The 16,678-nt window shown below is 47.5% G+C and overlaps 1 protein-coding gene across 2 annotated transcripts in view; it reads right to left on the bottom strand.

The window, feature by feature from the left end:
• The window catches only part of DOCK2 (dedicator of cytokinesis 2), a 406,045-nt gene extending 389,710 nt beyond the window's left edge, over positions 1-16,335 (bottom strand). Inside the window, exon 1 of one of the 2 annotated variants that reach the window (XM_022595138.2) lies at positions 16,234-16,335. In XM_022595138.2, coding sequence (XP_022450846.1) covers positions 16,234-16,276 — 43 coding nt within the window. In that variant the 5' untranslated portion in view covers positions 16,277-16,335. Of the gene's footprint in view, positions 1-13,342; positions 13,470-16,233 lie in introns of those variants that run through there. The other variant, XM_022595139.3, reaches the window with a different exon arrangement.
• Between the last annotated feature and the right edge of the window lie 343 nt (positions 16,336-16,678).

The following is a 16,678-nucleotide window of genomic DNA, read 5'->3' as shown; positions in this document are numbered from 1 at the left end:
GAGATTTACAGAAAAGATTCTTTTAAAAATCCACCATAAAATAAATAAATAACTAAATACATACATACATAAATCCACCACGATCCAACTATATGTTGTCTACAAGAGATTCACTTTAGGTCCAAAGATACAAATAAGTTCAAAATAAAAGAATGAGGGAAAGAAGTTCCACACACATAGTAACAAAAAGAGAGCTTGGTGGGTATACCAACATTAGACAAAATAGACTTTAAGTCAAAAATTGTTACAAGAGACAAAGAAGGACATAATATATTGGCAAAAGAGTCAGTACGCCAAGAAGATATAGCAATTATAAACATATATGTACTTAATAATATAACACCAAAATATATGAGGCAAACATTGACACAATTAAAGGGAGAAATAGATAGTTCTACAATAATAATTGGAGACCTCAATACTCTACTATCAATAATGGGTAGAACAAGTAGGCATGAAATCAATAGGGAAACAAGACCTGAACAACACTATAGATAACTAGTCCTGGGACTTCCCTGGTGGCGCAGTGGTTAAGAATCGCCTGCCAACGTAGGGGACACGGGTTCGATCCCTGGTCCGGGAAGATCCCACATGCTGCGGAACAACAAAGCCCGTGTGCCACAACTACAGAGCCTGCACTCTAGAGCCTGCAAGCCACAACTACTGAGCCCACCTGCCACAACTACCGAAGCCCACGTGCCTAGAGCCCATGCTCCACAACAAGAGAAGCCACCACAATAAGAAGCCTGCGCAACACAACTAAGAGTAGGCCCAGCCCGCTGCAACTAGAGAAAGCCCGCACGCAGCAACAAAGACCCAAAATGCAGCCAAAAATAAATAAAATTTTTAAAAATAATAACTAGTCCTAACAGACGTATACAGAATACTCCATCCTACAATAGCAGAATACATTCTTCTCAAATGCACATGAAATAGTCTCCAGATAGATGACATGTTAGGCCACAAAACAAGTCTCAATAAATTAAGAAAAGACTGAAATTATACAAAGCATCTTTTCCAATCACAAAGGAATGAAGCTAGAAATGAAAAACAGAAAAAAAAAAAACTGGAAAATTCACAAATACGTGTAAATGGAACAACATACCCTTAAACAACCAGAGGGTCAAATGAGAACTCACAAGCGAGATCAAAAAATATTTTAAGACAAATACAAATTAAAATACAACCTATCAAAACGTACAGATGCAGTGAAAGCAGTGATCACATCAGTGAAGAGGCCTTGGAAAGAAATGAGGTCAAAACCTTTCTCAAATATAAACAAGCAGCATTTATAATGTTCCTCCACTATATCACAGAGAAGCATATTCTCAACTGCCCTTTCATGCTGTCATTACAACTACTGCATGAGGTAGTACTATCCCCACTCTACAGAGGAGAAAACTGAGGTTCAGATGGTTTGAGTAGCTTATCCAAGACCCACCCACAGAGTGGTAAATCACAGAGCCAGGACTTCAACCCTGTCCTGTGCCTTGTTCATTCCCTGCATCCACTGCCTCTCCACAGCATCTGATGGCAGGTGTTCAGGTGTTCACCAGACCCTGCTTCAGGCTTCTGTTTGCCACACTCTCTGAGCTGCATTCTCTGCGGGAAAAGGATGAAACCTGTAGGCTTTTTAGTCCAAAGACCTATACAAATCAGCCCTTTCACCAGGGGACCAACTAGCCTTTTTGAGTATTCACAGGGGTGGAAAGTCTCAATCCTGAGAGATAATAAAGCTTGGGAGTTATGAGCCAGTGTCCCTGGAGAAAGACAAATGTGGCTCCTGAGCCCAGTTCTGCCCTTTGCCAGCTCTGGTCTCAAGCCCAGGGTTGCAGAGTATGATTTGTCCAGCACAAGGCCAGCACGAGGCCACCAAGCCAAAGACAGCAGTAGAGGCTGGCACCCAACCTCTGATCTGCTTGCCAAGGCCTCGGCCCTACCGAGGCACTGTGCCCACCAGGGGAGGGGCGTATCTTTGTAATTCACACAAGGAACTGTAGGGGCCAGCGGCAGTCTGCTTGAGCAGCAACTTCACCTCCCCAAGCCTCATTTTCCTCAACTATAGAAAGGAGGAGATGATGGTCCCTACCTTGAAGAGTTCCTTGGAAGCTTGGCTGAGATCAATACACAGAAAAAGTCTTTACTCTGTGTCTGGCCGGAGTAAGTGGTCAATAAAAAGTAGTCACTTTTCTCTTTATTGGCACTATAATACCTCCTAGAGCAATCCATTCAGAGGAACTCCTTCAGAGCTCTTCTTTGTGTCACCTTTAAATCTGCTTCCTTGCAGTTTGCATTCAATGGCACTGTCAGTCAACAATGAATAAAATTAAACCTTTGCCCAAAAACAAACCTTGAGAGGACCCTCAGGGGACTCAGAGTTCTCTTCTCATGCATAAAGCTTCCCCGTTTCTTCATTCCCTCCACACCTGGCCTCAATTCAAATCCTGTCCCCACAAAGGCTGCTAGCATTTGGACCCACTCCAGCTTGCAGATGCCCTAATTCTGCAGACTCTCCACTCCCTGATCCCTCCAGCTCCAGAGGTCTGGCTGAGGACATGCCTGCCAAGGAGCTGGGCAGGGCCACAGAAGCAACTGAAGGTTTCTAACAGAAGAAAACCATCCATGATATGTGTTTGCCTCTGGAGCACCAGCAAATTAGCTTTGTCCATCAGATATTTAAAGGGCAGGGCAAGACTCTATTTTGTTCCCAGACTATATCCTTCCCATCTTTCCTGAGGAATCTCTTCCTCACCCTCTGCCCAGCTCTGTCAGGTGAGAAGGCACCAACCCACTGGCTTAGGAAGATATCTTGGACAGATCTTGAAACTTCATATTCAACATGGAGGTCTGTGTTCATTCCAAAGACTCACATCATATGAAAATGAAAGTAACTGACACTGCCCTTTAATTTATAAATGTATTTCTGCCTTTGCATGAAGACCTCTGTTCTCAAGGCTCCATTTGGGGAAAAGCAGACATTACTGACAAAGGAAGTGGCTTTGCATACCGGTACCCAATTCTGTTAAGTTTTCTAAATGACTAACAGGAAACTTTGAACCAGAATGCCACTCTTTGCTAAAGTTTGATTGCTTATCTATGAATCTCTCCTGAGTTGTTTCTGACCAGTGTCAGAACAGTTCATCTTCTTCCCCATTCCCTGCAGGCCTAACCACCCTTGAGTTCTGAGTGAGTGATGGAAAGGCCGGAAGACATGAGGAAGGTATAGGAATAAGTAATAAGTAAAAATCACTGAAATCATAGCCTGCCCCACACTGGCCATGCCCATCATGGAAGATAAACAAGTGGTGAAAGGATTCCCACAGATACCCATTCCAGCTTCCCCTTTCATACGAGGTCTCCGTGCCTTGGAGAACCCTGGCACATCCCAGTGAAGGATCTGACCTCTCCTTGTATCAAAATACTATACTCAGGAGCCAAGGCAGCAGCTAGTCACTGATAAGCCTAACCAGACCAAAATACTTATGACCAAAGATCAAGGGGGTGCTTCAAGTACCAGGGCCATCTGAGGTCACTGAACCCAATGAGGACTCTAATGTTGGAAATCCTAGAGTGTCAAGCCAGTGGGAGCTTTTGAGACAGGTGGGACTTCCAACAACCCTGGAAATCAGATCTACTGATTAGCCACCAACTTTACTTAAACGTATTGAAATGCCCTGCTCATCAGGAGCCCAAATCAAGAGAAATAAGGGAAAAGTAAACATATCATTGCTACAGCATGCAGCTCACAGAAACAAATAGGGTTGGGGTCTCTGTGCTTCGGGCAATGTTAGGAGATAAGTACAGGATTTCACTTGGATTTATACACGAGGAAACTGAGGCAGACAGAGAATAAACAACTTATTCTAATATCTCTAACTAATAAGGCAGTTATCCAGAAGTCTGGATTCTAACCACTTCATATACTGCTTGACGCCCCACAAATGGTAAACACACATACTGTGTACCAAGCACATGTTATTTTTCAACAGATATTCATTTGAGCACCTACTGTGTGCCAGATACTGAGTATATGGCAATAGTGATAAATAAGACAGACAAAATTCCTCACACTTTACTTGTACCAGCTCATTTAATCTTCACAGTAACACTCCAAGGTATTCCCCTCCACATAACATATGAGAGACTTAAAGACAGATTAAGGAACTTGCCCGTGGCCACACAGCTAGAAAGTGGTAGAAAGTGGAGTCAAACCCAGATTGGAGTCTAAAGTCCTTATTTCCCTGACTAACCCATTGCTGATGTCACGATTTATTGTGTGTGTGTGTGTGTGTGTGTGTGTGTGTGTGTGTGTGTGTGTGTACTAGACTTGTTCATTTCCCATCTCCTTCAGCCTCAGCGAGGGTGAAAACTGAGTCTGCCTGTCGGCCACTGAATTCCCAGTGTTGAGAACAGCATCTGGCTCACAGTTGAGGTTCAATCAATATTTACTGAACTTTAATAAATACTTGTTAAACTGAAGGAACACGAACATGAAGGGCAGGTATGTCTCTTCTTCTAAGTTTTTTCTTGCATTTCTTGAGATTACTTGCTGAGATGCTGAGCCAGCTGGGTTGCCAATTTTGATTGCAGCCATCAAGTGCCCTGTGACCCTTCAGGATGGATTTCGTACCTCATCAGGGCCCCTGCCACTTGCTGATGTGTTTCAAAACAAAAGCTTCAGCAAACACCAAGTGTTAATAGAGTTTGTACAAGTAGCTACATAAGAGGAACACAAACAATATTGGAGAAAAAGAATGTAATTGCCTGAAGCTCACTTCTCTAGTCCCTGAACTGGGCTTTGGAGGGTCTCCACTCCAGGGAGAAACAGAACTAGCTGGCAAGTCCACTTTGGATTCAAGTGAAACATATTCATTGAAATATACAAGCAGTTTGCCTGGAGTCTCTGGACAAGGTGTTGACAGCTGCAGCACCAAGGCAACATCCTGACATTGCATCAGGGAGGGTGAATGCGATGACCCAGCAGAAGCTTCTGGCAGCGAGGTCAGAGCTCAAACCCGGTGCAAGTCAGCAGTGGATGAGGCAGGAGAATCACAGCCAGAGGGAGCCAAGGGGGAGGAGGTGTTCCTCCCCTGACCAGGAGAGGACAAGAATTACAACCTCTACAGAACACTTTCTATGTATCAGACACTTCTCCAATGATTTTGCCTACAGTCACCTATTTAATTCCAGCACCTATTTAATCTTGTGGTGGGTAAAATTATGGTCAATTCTGTTTTACAGATGAGCAAACTGAGGTAGTGTGAGATGAAGTGAACAGCCCAGGGTGACACAGCTAGGAAGGTGGCGAGCCAGGATTTCGCCCCAGGCAGGCTGGCTCCAGAACATACACCCTCAACCATTACACCACACTGCCTCTCGCTAGTGGATGTGTATTTAGCACCTGCTCCCTGCCAGGTGCTTTACGACCCCTACTGGATCCTCCTAGAAACCTTACAGGTTGCCATAGGTGAGCCAAGGTGACATTCCCAGCCAACAAGAAGGAAGTTGAGATTCCCATGAGTTCTCTAAAACAGTGATTCTCAACTGGGAACAATTTCGCCCCCAAGGGAACATCTGTCAATGTCTGGACACATTTTTGGTTGTCACAATCCTGGGGGTGGGGGAGGCAGGGATGGGGAGTGGAGGAGCTCCTAGCGTCTAGCTGGGGAAGTCAGGGACACTGCTAAATGTCCTACAGAGCACAGGATAGCCCCATAACAAGAACCATCTGGCCCCACGTGTCAACAGTGTCAAGGTTGATGAGTCCTGCTAAAACATCATGCTGGGATTCACCCTCTCCTTCCCAGTGCTCCCAGTATAGGCACACGCACACAAACACTCACGCACACACTGTCTCACACTCTTCTGCGTTCACACACTCACATGCTAGAATTGGAAGAGAGGCTTTATGATGAAACCAAGGGCTGATTTCTCAGCCCCCAACCTCCAATGCAGGCAGCATCTGGAAGGTTAGAAAGAAAGGTAGAGTGAGAGAGGATGGCTCCTGCTCCCCTGGAGCTTTGGGGAAATCTAGTTCAAGAGACAAAATGAACACACAAGAAACAAGAGGCTGCTTTTTCAAAAAGAAAGGGCTAAGCTGTGGGGCACGGCAGCTGTGGGCTCTCAGAGAAGAGAGATCAAGAGAGGCCCCATCAGGGCTTCCCTGGTGGCGCAGTGGTTGAGAGTCCACCTGCCGATGCAGGGGACACGGGTTCGTGCCCCGGTCCGGGAGGATCCCATATGCCGCGGAGCGGCTGGGCCGGTGAGCCATGGCCACTGAGCCCGCGCGTCCGGAGCCTGTGCTCCGTAACGGGAGAGGCCACAGCGGTGAGAGGCCCGCGTACCGCAAAAAAAAAAAAAAGAGAGGCCCCATCAAAGAATTGAGACTAGAGAGAGAGGAAGGGGCAGAGGGAGGGCAAGGAGAAGAACTGGGGTAAGAGCGCTGGGGAGGTTGGTGGGGAAGGAAATACCACAAGGACAAGGAGAAGGGAGGGGAAATCAGCTTGACGGGTGCACAGTCGCAGTGAGTCCTAAGGTGAGAACCATGGGGCTTGGTGCGGTGGCCAACTACAGGGGTCCAGGTGTTTGAAGCAGAATTCAAGAACACTCCAATTATTGTTGTGCTCTCTCTTAGGACTTAGCCTGCTGACAGGGAAGGGGGTAAGGGTGAGGAGATGAAGGCAAGATGGGGCAACTCACCTGAATCTTATGAGGCTACCAGAAAGTGTAAAACCTCCAACCTCTCTCCCCTCTCCATCCCCCACCTTCTGCCCACTCATTCACCCACCCACCCATCCGATCAACAACTACTCACTGAGCATCTGCTCTGTGCTGGGCACTCTGTGTGGGAGAAGAAGGAACACAGGATTGCGGTCATGGTGTTTACATTCTATCGAGGAGCCAGAGAATTCTACACAAGGCTACAATGAAATACGATGGGGGTGATAGCAGGAGCCACAGTGACCTGAAGTAAGGGGTGCACCCATCCCCAACCTGAGAAATGGGGACATTAGTACTGATAACAGTGTTCTTTCCTGCCTCAAACAAAAAGAAGGAGAGGTTACTACTGGCTCATAAGCTTCCTGAGAGCAGAGACTGTGTTTTTCAGCTCTGGGCCCCAGTACACAGCTCAGGACCATGACTTAGCATGGGTTCACTGAACTTAATTGATCTGAATAGACTATAAAAATAGTTTTCTTAATCTCGGCCACTCCCAGGTCTAAGGATTCACACCCTGGGCAGAACACCTTGGCTGTACCTATTATATCTAGTCACTGAGTACATTTTAGCAGGGTCCTTAACTGGCTTCCATGAATGGGCCATAATGAAACTGTAATGCAAAACTGCACATGTGCATGTTTTTGTAGGAAGAGTGTTTGGATTCCCAAGGGTCCTGCGTTACAATAACGATGATCTTTTCTGCTAGTACCTTCTGTGGTACTACCATGTTTCTGCTAGTACCACAGAGCCAGATGGAATCAAATTCGACCCCCAACAGAGCTCTGCCGTCAGACAATAAGCCATCCAGTGGCGGAGACAACCTGCAGTCACATAACTAAAAGACAAGGTGAAAAATGAAGATTTTGATAAAGCAGAAGACATTTCTTCCAGGGATGAGATGTACGAAAACCACTGGAAAAAGGCTGCATTTCAGCAAGAGCTTAAATCTCTCTGCTCTTCAGTTTCCTCATCTCTGAAATGAAGATAAAAGTACCCATCTCTCAGGGTGGCCGTGAGGGTTAAACATGGTACCACAAGTGCTTTATAAATGGACTGGACTGAAAAAAGTTGAGGCAATGTTATTATTTATGACAATGTTGATGACAACTTAGATCAGGGGACTAACTAAGGAAGTCCTGTAGGTAGTTCCATTCTCCCAGCTGCTCAGACCAAAACCATGGTGTCACCCTTAACTACTTCCTTTCATACCCACGTCCAATCCATGAGGAAAATCCCTTATGCCACCTACAGCACACACAGCTAAGCACGTCTCACCTCCTCCACTGCTGCATCCTTGGGGGGGTCCCCCGCCATTTCTTGCCTGGTTATTGTAGTGACTGCCATACTGGCCTCCCTGCTTCCACCTTTAATTCCCCTCTATCTACTAACCATAAAACTTCCAGAGTAATTCTTTTAAAATAAGACAGAACAGTGGTTGCCAAGGGGGAGGGGGCAGGGGAGGGATGGATTGGGAGTTTGGGGTTAGTAGATGCAAACCATTATGTATAGAACAGATAAACAACAAGGTCCTACTGTATAGCACAGGGAACTTCATTCAATATCCAGGGATAAACCATAATGGAAAAGAATATACATAAATGTGTGTGTGTATAATTGAGTCACTTTGCTGTACAGCAGAAATTAACACAACATTGTAAATCAACTATACTTCAGTTAAAAACCAAATTAAAAAAAAATAAGAGAACATTCTGCAATTCTTCTCAAACCCTACAGTGCCCCACCCGCTTCCATTCAGAGTGAAAGCCAAAGTCCTTATAACACGTACCAGGCACTACTCAATACAACCTCTCTTCAGATAACTCATTTCCTACAGTTCTGCCCCTGGGTTACTCCACTCCATTCACAGTGGCCTCCCACACATCAGAGAGGCTTCCTCCTCAGGACATTTGCATTGGCTGTTTATTCTTCCTGGAACACTTTTTCCTGAGACAACGACCTTGTCGCCACCGCCAGTGAGGCAAGCAGCAAAATCCCCCTTCCCGGGCAAATCCTCAGGGTCCAGCTGGCACAAGGTGTGTCCCTTTGCTGCAGCAGTCGTGGGCTCTTGGGACCTGACATTGCTAGCACTTAATCCACCCCAACAAATGCCTGCTCAGCATTGGCTCTGTTCAGACCCTGTGCTGGATGCTGAGGCATCTATGCAAGTCACATGGCCCACCTAGGTCCCCTCCATCATCCTGGTTTAGGATCTGACCCAAGGGATCATGTGTTATCAGGGGAACACTGAGTGCCCTGGGGCAATGTCTGGAGAGGGGTCTGGAAAAGTGCCCACATTGTCAGCCACATCCCCCTCCTGCACTGCTTTAAATCAGTGCAGAAGCTGACAGTGTCCTAGTGGGGTCAGAAGGACAAGCGATGGATGGCTTTTTCCAAGGAGAACTAAAAACCAAGTAAGACTTAAGATGTTGACAAACTCAGCCTGACTGTTGTTCGCCTCACACGAATTAAAGAAAGTGGAATGAAAGGAGAGAGTGCCTATTAAAGGGAACATTTGTGGTGCCTCCACACAGATTCCTCTGGAGTTGGGTGGCAATAAGCACTAGCATTCACCATTTGCAGAACATATGGAGCAAAACTCAGACTGTGGCACCCATGTGTAATTGAATATTAAAGGCCTGTAAGCTTAAAAAAAAAAAAAAAAAGAAGTCCAAAGGTCCAGAAATTAGCAGAATATTATGGTGACTACACTGTCTGTCTCAAAATATAGCAGCAATATAAGGATGCTGAACTCAGGAGGAAGCAGAGCTTAGCAAACACAGTCTGTCAAGGCTCATTCAAACTCAAACATTATGGCTGGGGGCAAGATGGCCACTAACTAATGTAGTTCCCATAAACCTAGGGATTAGGACAATCTACTTAAATGAACTCAAACAGTCAGCCCAGCAGGCACTCCTAAACAATCCCAAGTTGCATCCGAAAGTAGGCAGCCCAGGCACCTACGAATTGGTGGTAGGAAGGAATGAGATTTCCAATCCATGTGTTTTTGTTGCACCAGACTAATTTCTGGGGACCAGTCCGAAGATACAATTGGCCTCCATAGCCAAGATCCACGTACTAAGATCCCTCTAAGCATTTCCTTTGCAATTCTTTTCCCCATTGCTCCTCAGAGGCCTTCTGAGACCATCCTATTTAAGATTCCTTCCCTCCAATACTCTCATTCATGAGACAAACTCTTTTATTACAGGAGCACATGTCACGATTTGTAGTGATATGCCTATTGATTTTTCCACAGGTTTCTTTTTGTCTTCCCCACTAGACTATAAGCTCCAAAAGGGTAGGAACCATATTGGCCAAATTCTAGTAATCTTACCGTCTAGCGCAGTGCCCGGCACATAGGAAATGCCCAATAAATATTTAAGAAATAAATGAAGAATGAATGAGTGCATGAGTGAACAAGTTGGTGAGTAAATGATGGTCTCTATCTCTCCTCCTTAGCTATTAACTCTGGCGACAAGAGCAGTATAAGTGGTCCCTCTGTAGTAGAGGTCTGCCCTGGGTGTGTTTGGGATGCACGTTTGACTCATGCCTGCTACTCCAAGAATCTGTCCCCATCCACGACTCCTGCGATCCTCATGATCCCACCCCATAACCATGGCGTATTGGAAAAGGCAGCACCCTGCTCAGAGTTCGGCCCATTCTTAGCGTGGTGATGACCTCTGACCTGGGGGGCCTTTATTGAAAAGGTGTGTCTGTCCACTCAGATCTCAGGACTTTGAACAAATAAACACAGAGAGAGGATTCAGAGGGTGCTGGCACTGCAAAGTCACGCCAGGCTGAGGCAGGTGGCATGCTGGTGGTGTCAGTGTTCTCGGAATATGAAAGCTATGAAGAGGAGAAGAGGAAGGAGCACAGCGCTCCGAAGTTTACAGCAGCTGGGAAGCCGCGAGGAGACGGGCAGAGTTTTCCGGTCTCCTCAGACCAGGCCTTTCCAGAGGACTGCTGCTCAAGTTTCCCGGATTTCTGTTTGATGTCCCTTGATGCTTAAAACACACCACTTCCCTCCTCACATACAGCCACACACCACATACATTTTAATTGAACTACTTTAAGTGGATTTTGTTCCTTGTAATAAGAGTCTGTGCTGCAAGGGACTCAATCACCCATTGCGCACTCCAAATCTGTCCATCTCAGTATGGACCAGATCTGTCCAGGAAACAGCATCACCTGCATCCCTGGACCAGGGAGAGGTCTCGAACTCATCCGTATTCCCCAATCAAGATGTGAAACAGACCCCTTCTCAACTTTTGCAGAGCCTGTTATGATTTGAATTGTGCCCCGCCCCACAAAACAAAAGATATGCAATATTCCTAACTCCCAGCACCTCAGAATGCAGCCTTATTTGGAGATAGTCTTTTCAGAGGTAATAAAGTTCAAATGAGGTCATTAGGGTGGGCCCTCACCCAACATGACTGGTGTTCTTATTAAAATGGAAAATTTGGAAAGAGACACACACACAGGAAGAACGCCACGTGAAGACAGAGGCAGAGACTGGGGTGATACTTCTACTAAGCCATGGGACACCAAAGATTGCCAGCCAGCAAGCCACTCGAAGCTAGGGGAGAGACAGGGGACAGATTAGATTGTCCCTCACAGCCCTCCGAAGGAACCAAGTGATAACTCCCCAGCACCACACATAGATACACAACCATAACTCGAGATGATCTGCACGGAGAAGAGGTTTCTGAGCATTAACTGAAGCCCCTACACAAATCTACCCAGCAGGCCCAGCTTCAGGGTAAACAAACCTTTCTTCTGCATTCACCCTCTGAGGACCCCTGCCTTGAAGGCTTCTTTTACAATCCCTAAATATCATACCGCAGACCACAGGTCAACTGTTAGGAACCCAGCTGTCGCCCTCCCTACTGCTGCAAATTCACATGTTGAAGCTCCATATTTGGATCAGGTCTCTAAGGATGTGATTAAGTTAAAACGAAGCCGTTAGGGTGGGGCCCTAATCCAACTGGACTTGTGTCCTTCTAAGAAGAGGAGAAGACACAAGGGGTGAGCATGCACAGAGAGAAGACCATATGAGGACAAAGCAAGGAGAAGGCAGTTGTCTGCAGGTCTAGGAGGTCTCAGGAGAAATCAACTAACTAGCACCTTGGACTCGGAACTCCAGCCTCCAGAACTGTGAGAAAATAACTTCTGTTACTTAAGCCACCCGGTCTGTGGTATTTTGTTATGGCTGCCTGAGAAAACTAAAATATCATCCCTAATATCCTATTGCCCTCCTTCCTCAGGAATGCACACTGGATATTTAGCTGGGTGCATGGCTGCTTACATTGCAGACTACACTTCCAGGTTCCACTGCAGCTAGGTTCAGTCATGTGATTAGGTTTTAAGCCAAAAGGATACAAGAGGAAGTGTCCAGTGGGCCTTCAAGTAAGTGTCCTTAATGAGCAGTGTCATGCCCTTCTTGTTCCCTTCATCCTTCTTGCTGGCTGGAAAGTGGACCTGACAATAGAGGCTTAAGCAGCCAGTTTGGTTCAAAAGGCAGAAGCCTCGTGCCAAGGAAACCATGCAGGAGACAGAAAGAGCCACGCTACCGCCTCTTCAGGGACCATTTCTGGGCTTTCTACATGAGAGGCAAATAAGCTTCTAGCTTGGTTAAGCCACTACTTTGGGCGTTTTCTGTCACCTGTAGTCATACTTATCCCTAACTGATACTGTTACTTGCTCTTTCTACCTCCTCCTTTTCTGTCTTCCATTGTCTCCTCCAAGGATAAAGCTCTGACCAATGACAAGAGTCTCAGGCAGAGAGGATTAAGATAGTAAAAGCCAAAGGGAAATGTTAATTATAAGGGGACTCCTGCGGGATTAACTAATGAGGCAGTCAGTAGACAGGTAAATTGTCACCCACTGCTGTTCCACTCTATGTCTAACCCCTGCCCCCCTCCCAAGTGATTAAATTATCTTCTTACAGGTGACACGCCTGCTCGAAAACTCCACTGCTCACAAAATGAAGTCCAAACTTATAAGCTTGGTACTCACAGCCCTTCACAACCTGACCATAATCTACCTCTCCAACTATTTTTTACTTCTACAAACATCCACTAAAACCAAAGCAGACTATTTATTGACCCAAAAGCCACACCCATTCCAACCTCCTGCCTTTGTCTACGATGTTTCTCCTCCCAGATTCCCTCCTAGCGTTGTGCAAAGGGTCTGGTGTCTGAGGACAACTGAATTTAAGGCCCAGCCCAAGTACTTCCAAGTTATGTGAACTCTGGAACCCTTCGTCTGTACAATGAGAATAATAATATGCTGCCTCACATAGATGCTCTGAAGCCAGACAAAGATACTGCATGAGAGTGGCTCTTGTAAACCATAAATTACTACACTTATTCTTGTAAGGCATGACTGTCCTGAACCTGGCATTAGGGCACATTACCTGTCTCTCTTGGCTCTGCACCTATCAGGTACGCCCCTTGACCTCAGTCGCTAACTTTCATTGACCAGTCTCAATACTAATGCTTTTCAATACACAATGATCTCATGAAATCCATATTATCATTATTCCTCCTACATAAAGTAGGAGTAATGAGGAAAGATGAGGAAACAGGACCAAATTTGAACTCACAGCCCAAGCTTCTAAACTTACCCGTATCTCCTCAAGGGCAGAGGCTGCATCTTTTCTTCATAGCTACACTGTCTTGTCTGTGGAAACTCTTACCCACTTCTACCCAAGGGTCCTCTCTGGAACTCTAATGGATCACATTTTAAAGCTCCATCAAGGAAGTAAAAAAGAGCCTGGCCAGGGATCTACATGAGGCTCACCCTGGCTGCTCATCAGACAGTAAGATGAGAAAGAAGCCAAGCGGTTCTGGTGATGAAGCTGTCCCCAGAAAAGCCAGCCCCCCAGACAAACAGACACCAGCAGCCCTTGTCAGCTAGGCCAGAGGAAGAGGAAACCAAATGCGAAAGCAAAGCTCAGGTTTTCCTGTGTTAGGCTGGCTGGGACTCTGGAGATGTTCCAAGGACCCCCTAATCCTTACATGGCTCTAGCTCTTCGTTTTCCTCCAAGCCCCCATACTCATTATCTCAGATACTCTTCTAAAAGAACGTCTTGAAAGACAAAAGTAGTAATACCTAGACTTGCAGTGAGGAAACTAGAGCACAGACCTGCCTGCAAAAATGGTAGTGTCAGAACTAGAGCCCAGACTCCTTACTCTTAGGCCACGGTTCTTTCTGCTGGGTGACTCCAGTCCCCTGTCTCATCATAACCTAAGCCTTGCCCTTCCCTTCCATCTACCTGGAGTCTACAGAGGAGGGTTGGAGATTACCTTCCTTACCTCTGACATTCATCTGCAGAGAAAAAGAGATCCTTTGATAAGCAGACACCTACCAAGTGCTCTAGGGCCCCCTAAAGGGTCATACACCTTCTGACTCCCAGCCCCAAAGAGAATTTTCACTACCATCAGAAGAATCCCCTGGGCCTAGAGCCTAACAGAGTTCCTAGTCTCTGAGCACATAGGTGGGATTTCCTCAGCAAAGGAGGGTGAAAACCTTACTTCATTCAGTAGCCCCCTCCCATCCTGTGATGTCATGTCCTGAACTGGGCTCCCAAGCAGAGAATAAAGGCTAAAAATAATAACTAATAACATTTAGTGAGGATTTGTATGATCGTCATTCCAGGCACTTTATATGGATTACTATCATTGAGTCCTCCCACAACCCTGGAAAGCAGGTGCTGTTATTACTCCCAATACACAGACAAGGAAACTGAGGCATGGAGAGAGTAAGTAACTTGTCTAGCTCACAAGGCTGGGAAGCATTGGAAGCTGGAATCCAAGAGCAGGCACCAGAGCCCATGAGCTTCACACCATAGCACAGGGCCTACACAGCAGGAACACACTACAGCCCTTCGACCAGAGGGTGGGACTCTTCCGCCACACTCAACTGCCCCCATTAACTGCCCTCGTCATCCTGGACCACCAATACCATCCCTGTCTGCCACCCAGGTGCCTTTGCTCTTCTGTCTGCCCAGCCTCCCTCCACACTGGCTTCAGCACAAATCTCATGTCCCTCCCCTGCTCAGAAGCCCTCTATGGCTCCCAACTGCCTAGATGGAAAAAGTCTCAACTTCTTAGCCTGGCATTCAGAGCCTTCCAAAATGTGGCTCCAACTTACTTTGAGCATCACCATTCCCTTCAATGCACCCTCCCCTCAAGGCGAAAGGAGCTACCACTCTTCTTTGCTGGATGTGCTCTTTTTTCCCCGGATAGTCCCTTTGTGTCCAGCTTTCATCTCCTAGACCACATTGGTCCCTCCACCTATAATGGTCTGCTCCATTTCTCAGTCCCCATCTTCACCTGAGCGGTGTTTCAGCCTGGAAGGGCCAGAGTTAGAGAAGCTTTAAAGTTCAAAAGTTACTGAGTCTAGTTCAATATAGGTGGAGAAACTGAGAAACGGAGCCTCCTTCAGGGTATGGAATATTATTTGCTCTTTGGATAGGGACCATTCATCTTTCAACACTCCACAGTGCTTGGAGCCTAGTAAGTGAATGAATAAGTGTTGAGCCCTCCAGGACTGTGTTTCTCCAGCAGTGGCCTTGGGATTCCCTACATCATTCCCTACTCTTGGCCCTTGGGTCTTCCAACATCTGACCTGTTCAATCCTTATCTCTGAGGGTGGTATCTGGTATCTGCCTGTGTAGCAAGCCACAGAGTGGTTTTTAAATTCACACTTATTTGAAAACCACAGTGAATCTACGGGGATTGCACCATGCGTGCCACTTAGTAGAAAGAGTCCTAGTACCTGAAGCCTCCCTTCCCCCAGCCACCACTTCCGGCCCTCAGCTTGAGGCAGAGGCCTCTGGGAGCTTAGATGGCTGAAGCTGATGAGGCTGGCTTCTTGGATATGCCCCTATAACCCGGTGGGAGCCTTTCTCCCCAGGGGCTCTCTGGGGCTGAGCGAAGGGTCTTGCCCTCCAGCCCTACGCCCCCAGCTTGCACAGCCCTCTGGACGCTCTGACAAATAAGGGTCATCTGACCCAGGAGGAACAGGCAGGGGAAGCAAGCAGATGGGTGTCGCTTTGGGCAGCGGGGGAGGGAGGCATGTTGGGCCAGGCCAGCCTCAGCCAAGGGAGAGAATGATGCTCCCTCCAAGAGACCAAGTCTCCAGATGGGGTGAAGGAGTCCTTGCAATGCCAGGAGCCTGACGCAGAGCCAGGCTGCTAAGAGCTCTGCTGGAACCCGTCTAGAAAATGCATAAAGCGTTTGGAGAGAGAGGGTAGCCCTGTGGCGGCAGCAGGAGAGGGAGCGGGCTGGGCGTAGCCTGCTGGGCAGGGCACCCACCTTCATCTCCCCCCCCCCCCGCCTCCCTTTTCCTGCCCAGCTGGTGCCACAGCAGGCTGAGGGGAGCCACTGCACCCTCAAAGCTTGAGTCAGTGCTCTGAGCCCACGTCCGCGCTGCTGGCTCCCCAGCCTCTTCCTATGCGGTTCTTTGGCCACCTGCCCTTCTCCCTGCTGAGGACCCCATGCCCACACCTACCCACTCCATGTCGCTCCTTGTCAGTTTTGCGCCAGGGGGCCATGGCTTGGCCGTGGGGCGTGGGGGCGGGGGGCGGCTGCAGGCACCTCGCGTCGTCCTGTGGGGAAGCAGCCAGGGGGTGGCTAGGCGTTCTGCCGGGCCCCACTTCCTTCCTCTTTTCAAACTCCCTCTCAGGGCCCGCCCTCCCTCCCCAGGGTGACCCGGCCCTCCTCCTCTTCCTCCCTCCCTTTGGGCAGGGGCACAGCAGAAGGCTAGGGGTTAGAAAGCCCCCACAAAGCTTAGGGGCCACCTCCAACTTGTCTCCTGCCCAGGCAAGCTGGCAGAGGCCAAGCAGATACCTGGTGTCACCCAGGCCATCGCCACAAGTGCAGGAAGTTCCCTGGTAACTGAGCCTAGTGATTAAACCGAGCTCCCTCCCACCTAGCAGGAGCTTTAGTGTCAGATG

The sequence above is a fragment of the Delphinapterus leucas genome, chromosome 3 (genome assembly GCF_059928025.1).
Source record: "Delphinapterus leucas isolate spDelLeu-1000000601 "Yukka" chromosome 3, BTC_Dleu_Yukka2, whole genome shotgun sequence".
Taxonomy (NCBI): Eukaryota; Metazoa; Chordata; class Mammalia; order Artiodactyla; family Monodontidae; genus Delphinapterus; species Delphinapterus leucas.
This window is presented reverse-complemented; position numbering and strand designations above follow the sequence as displayed.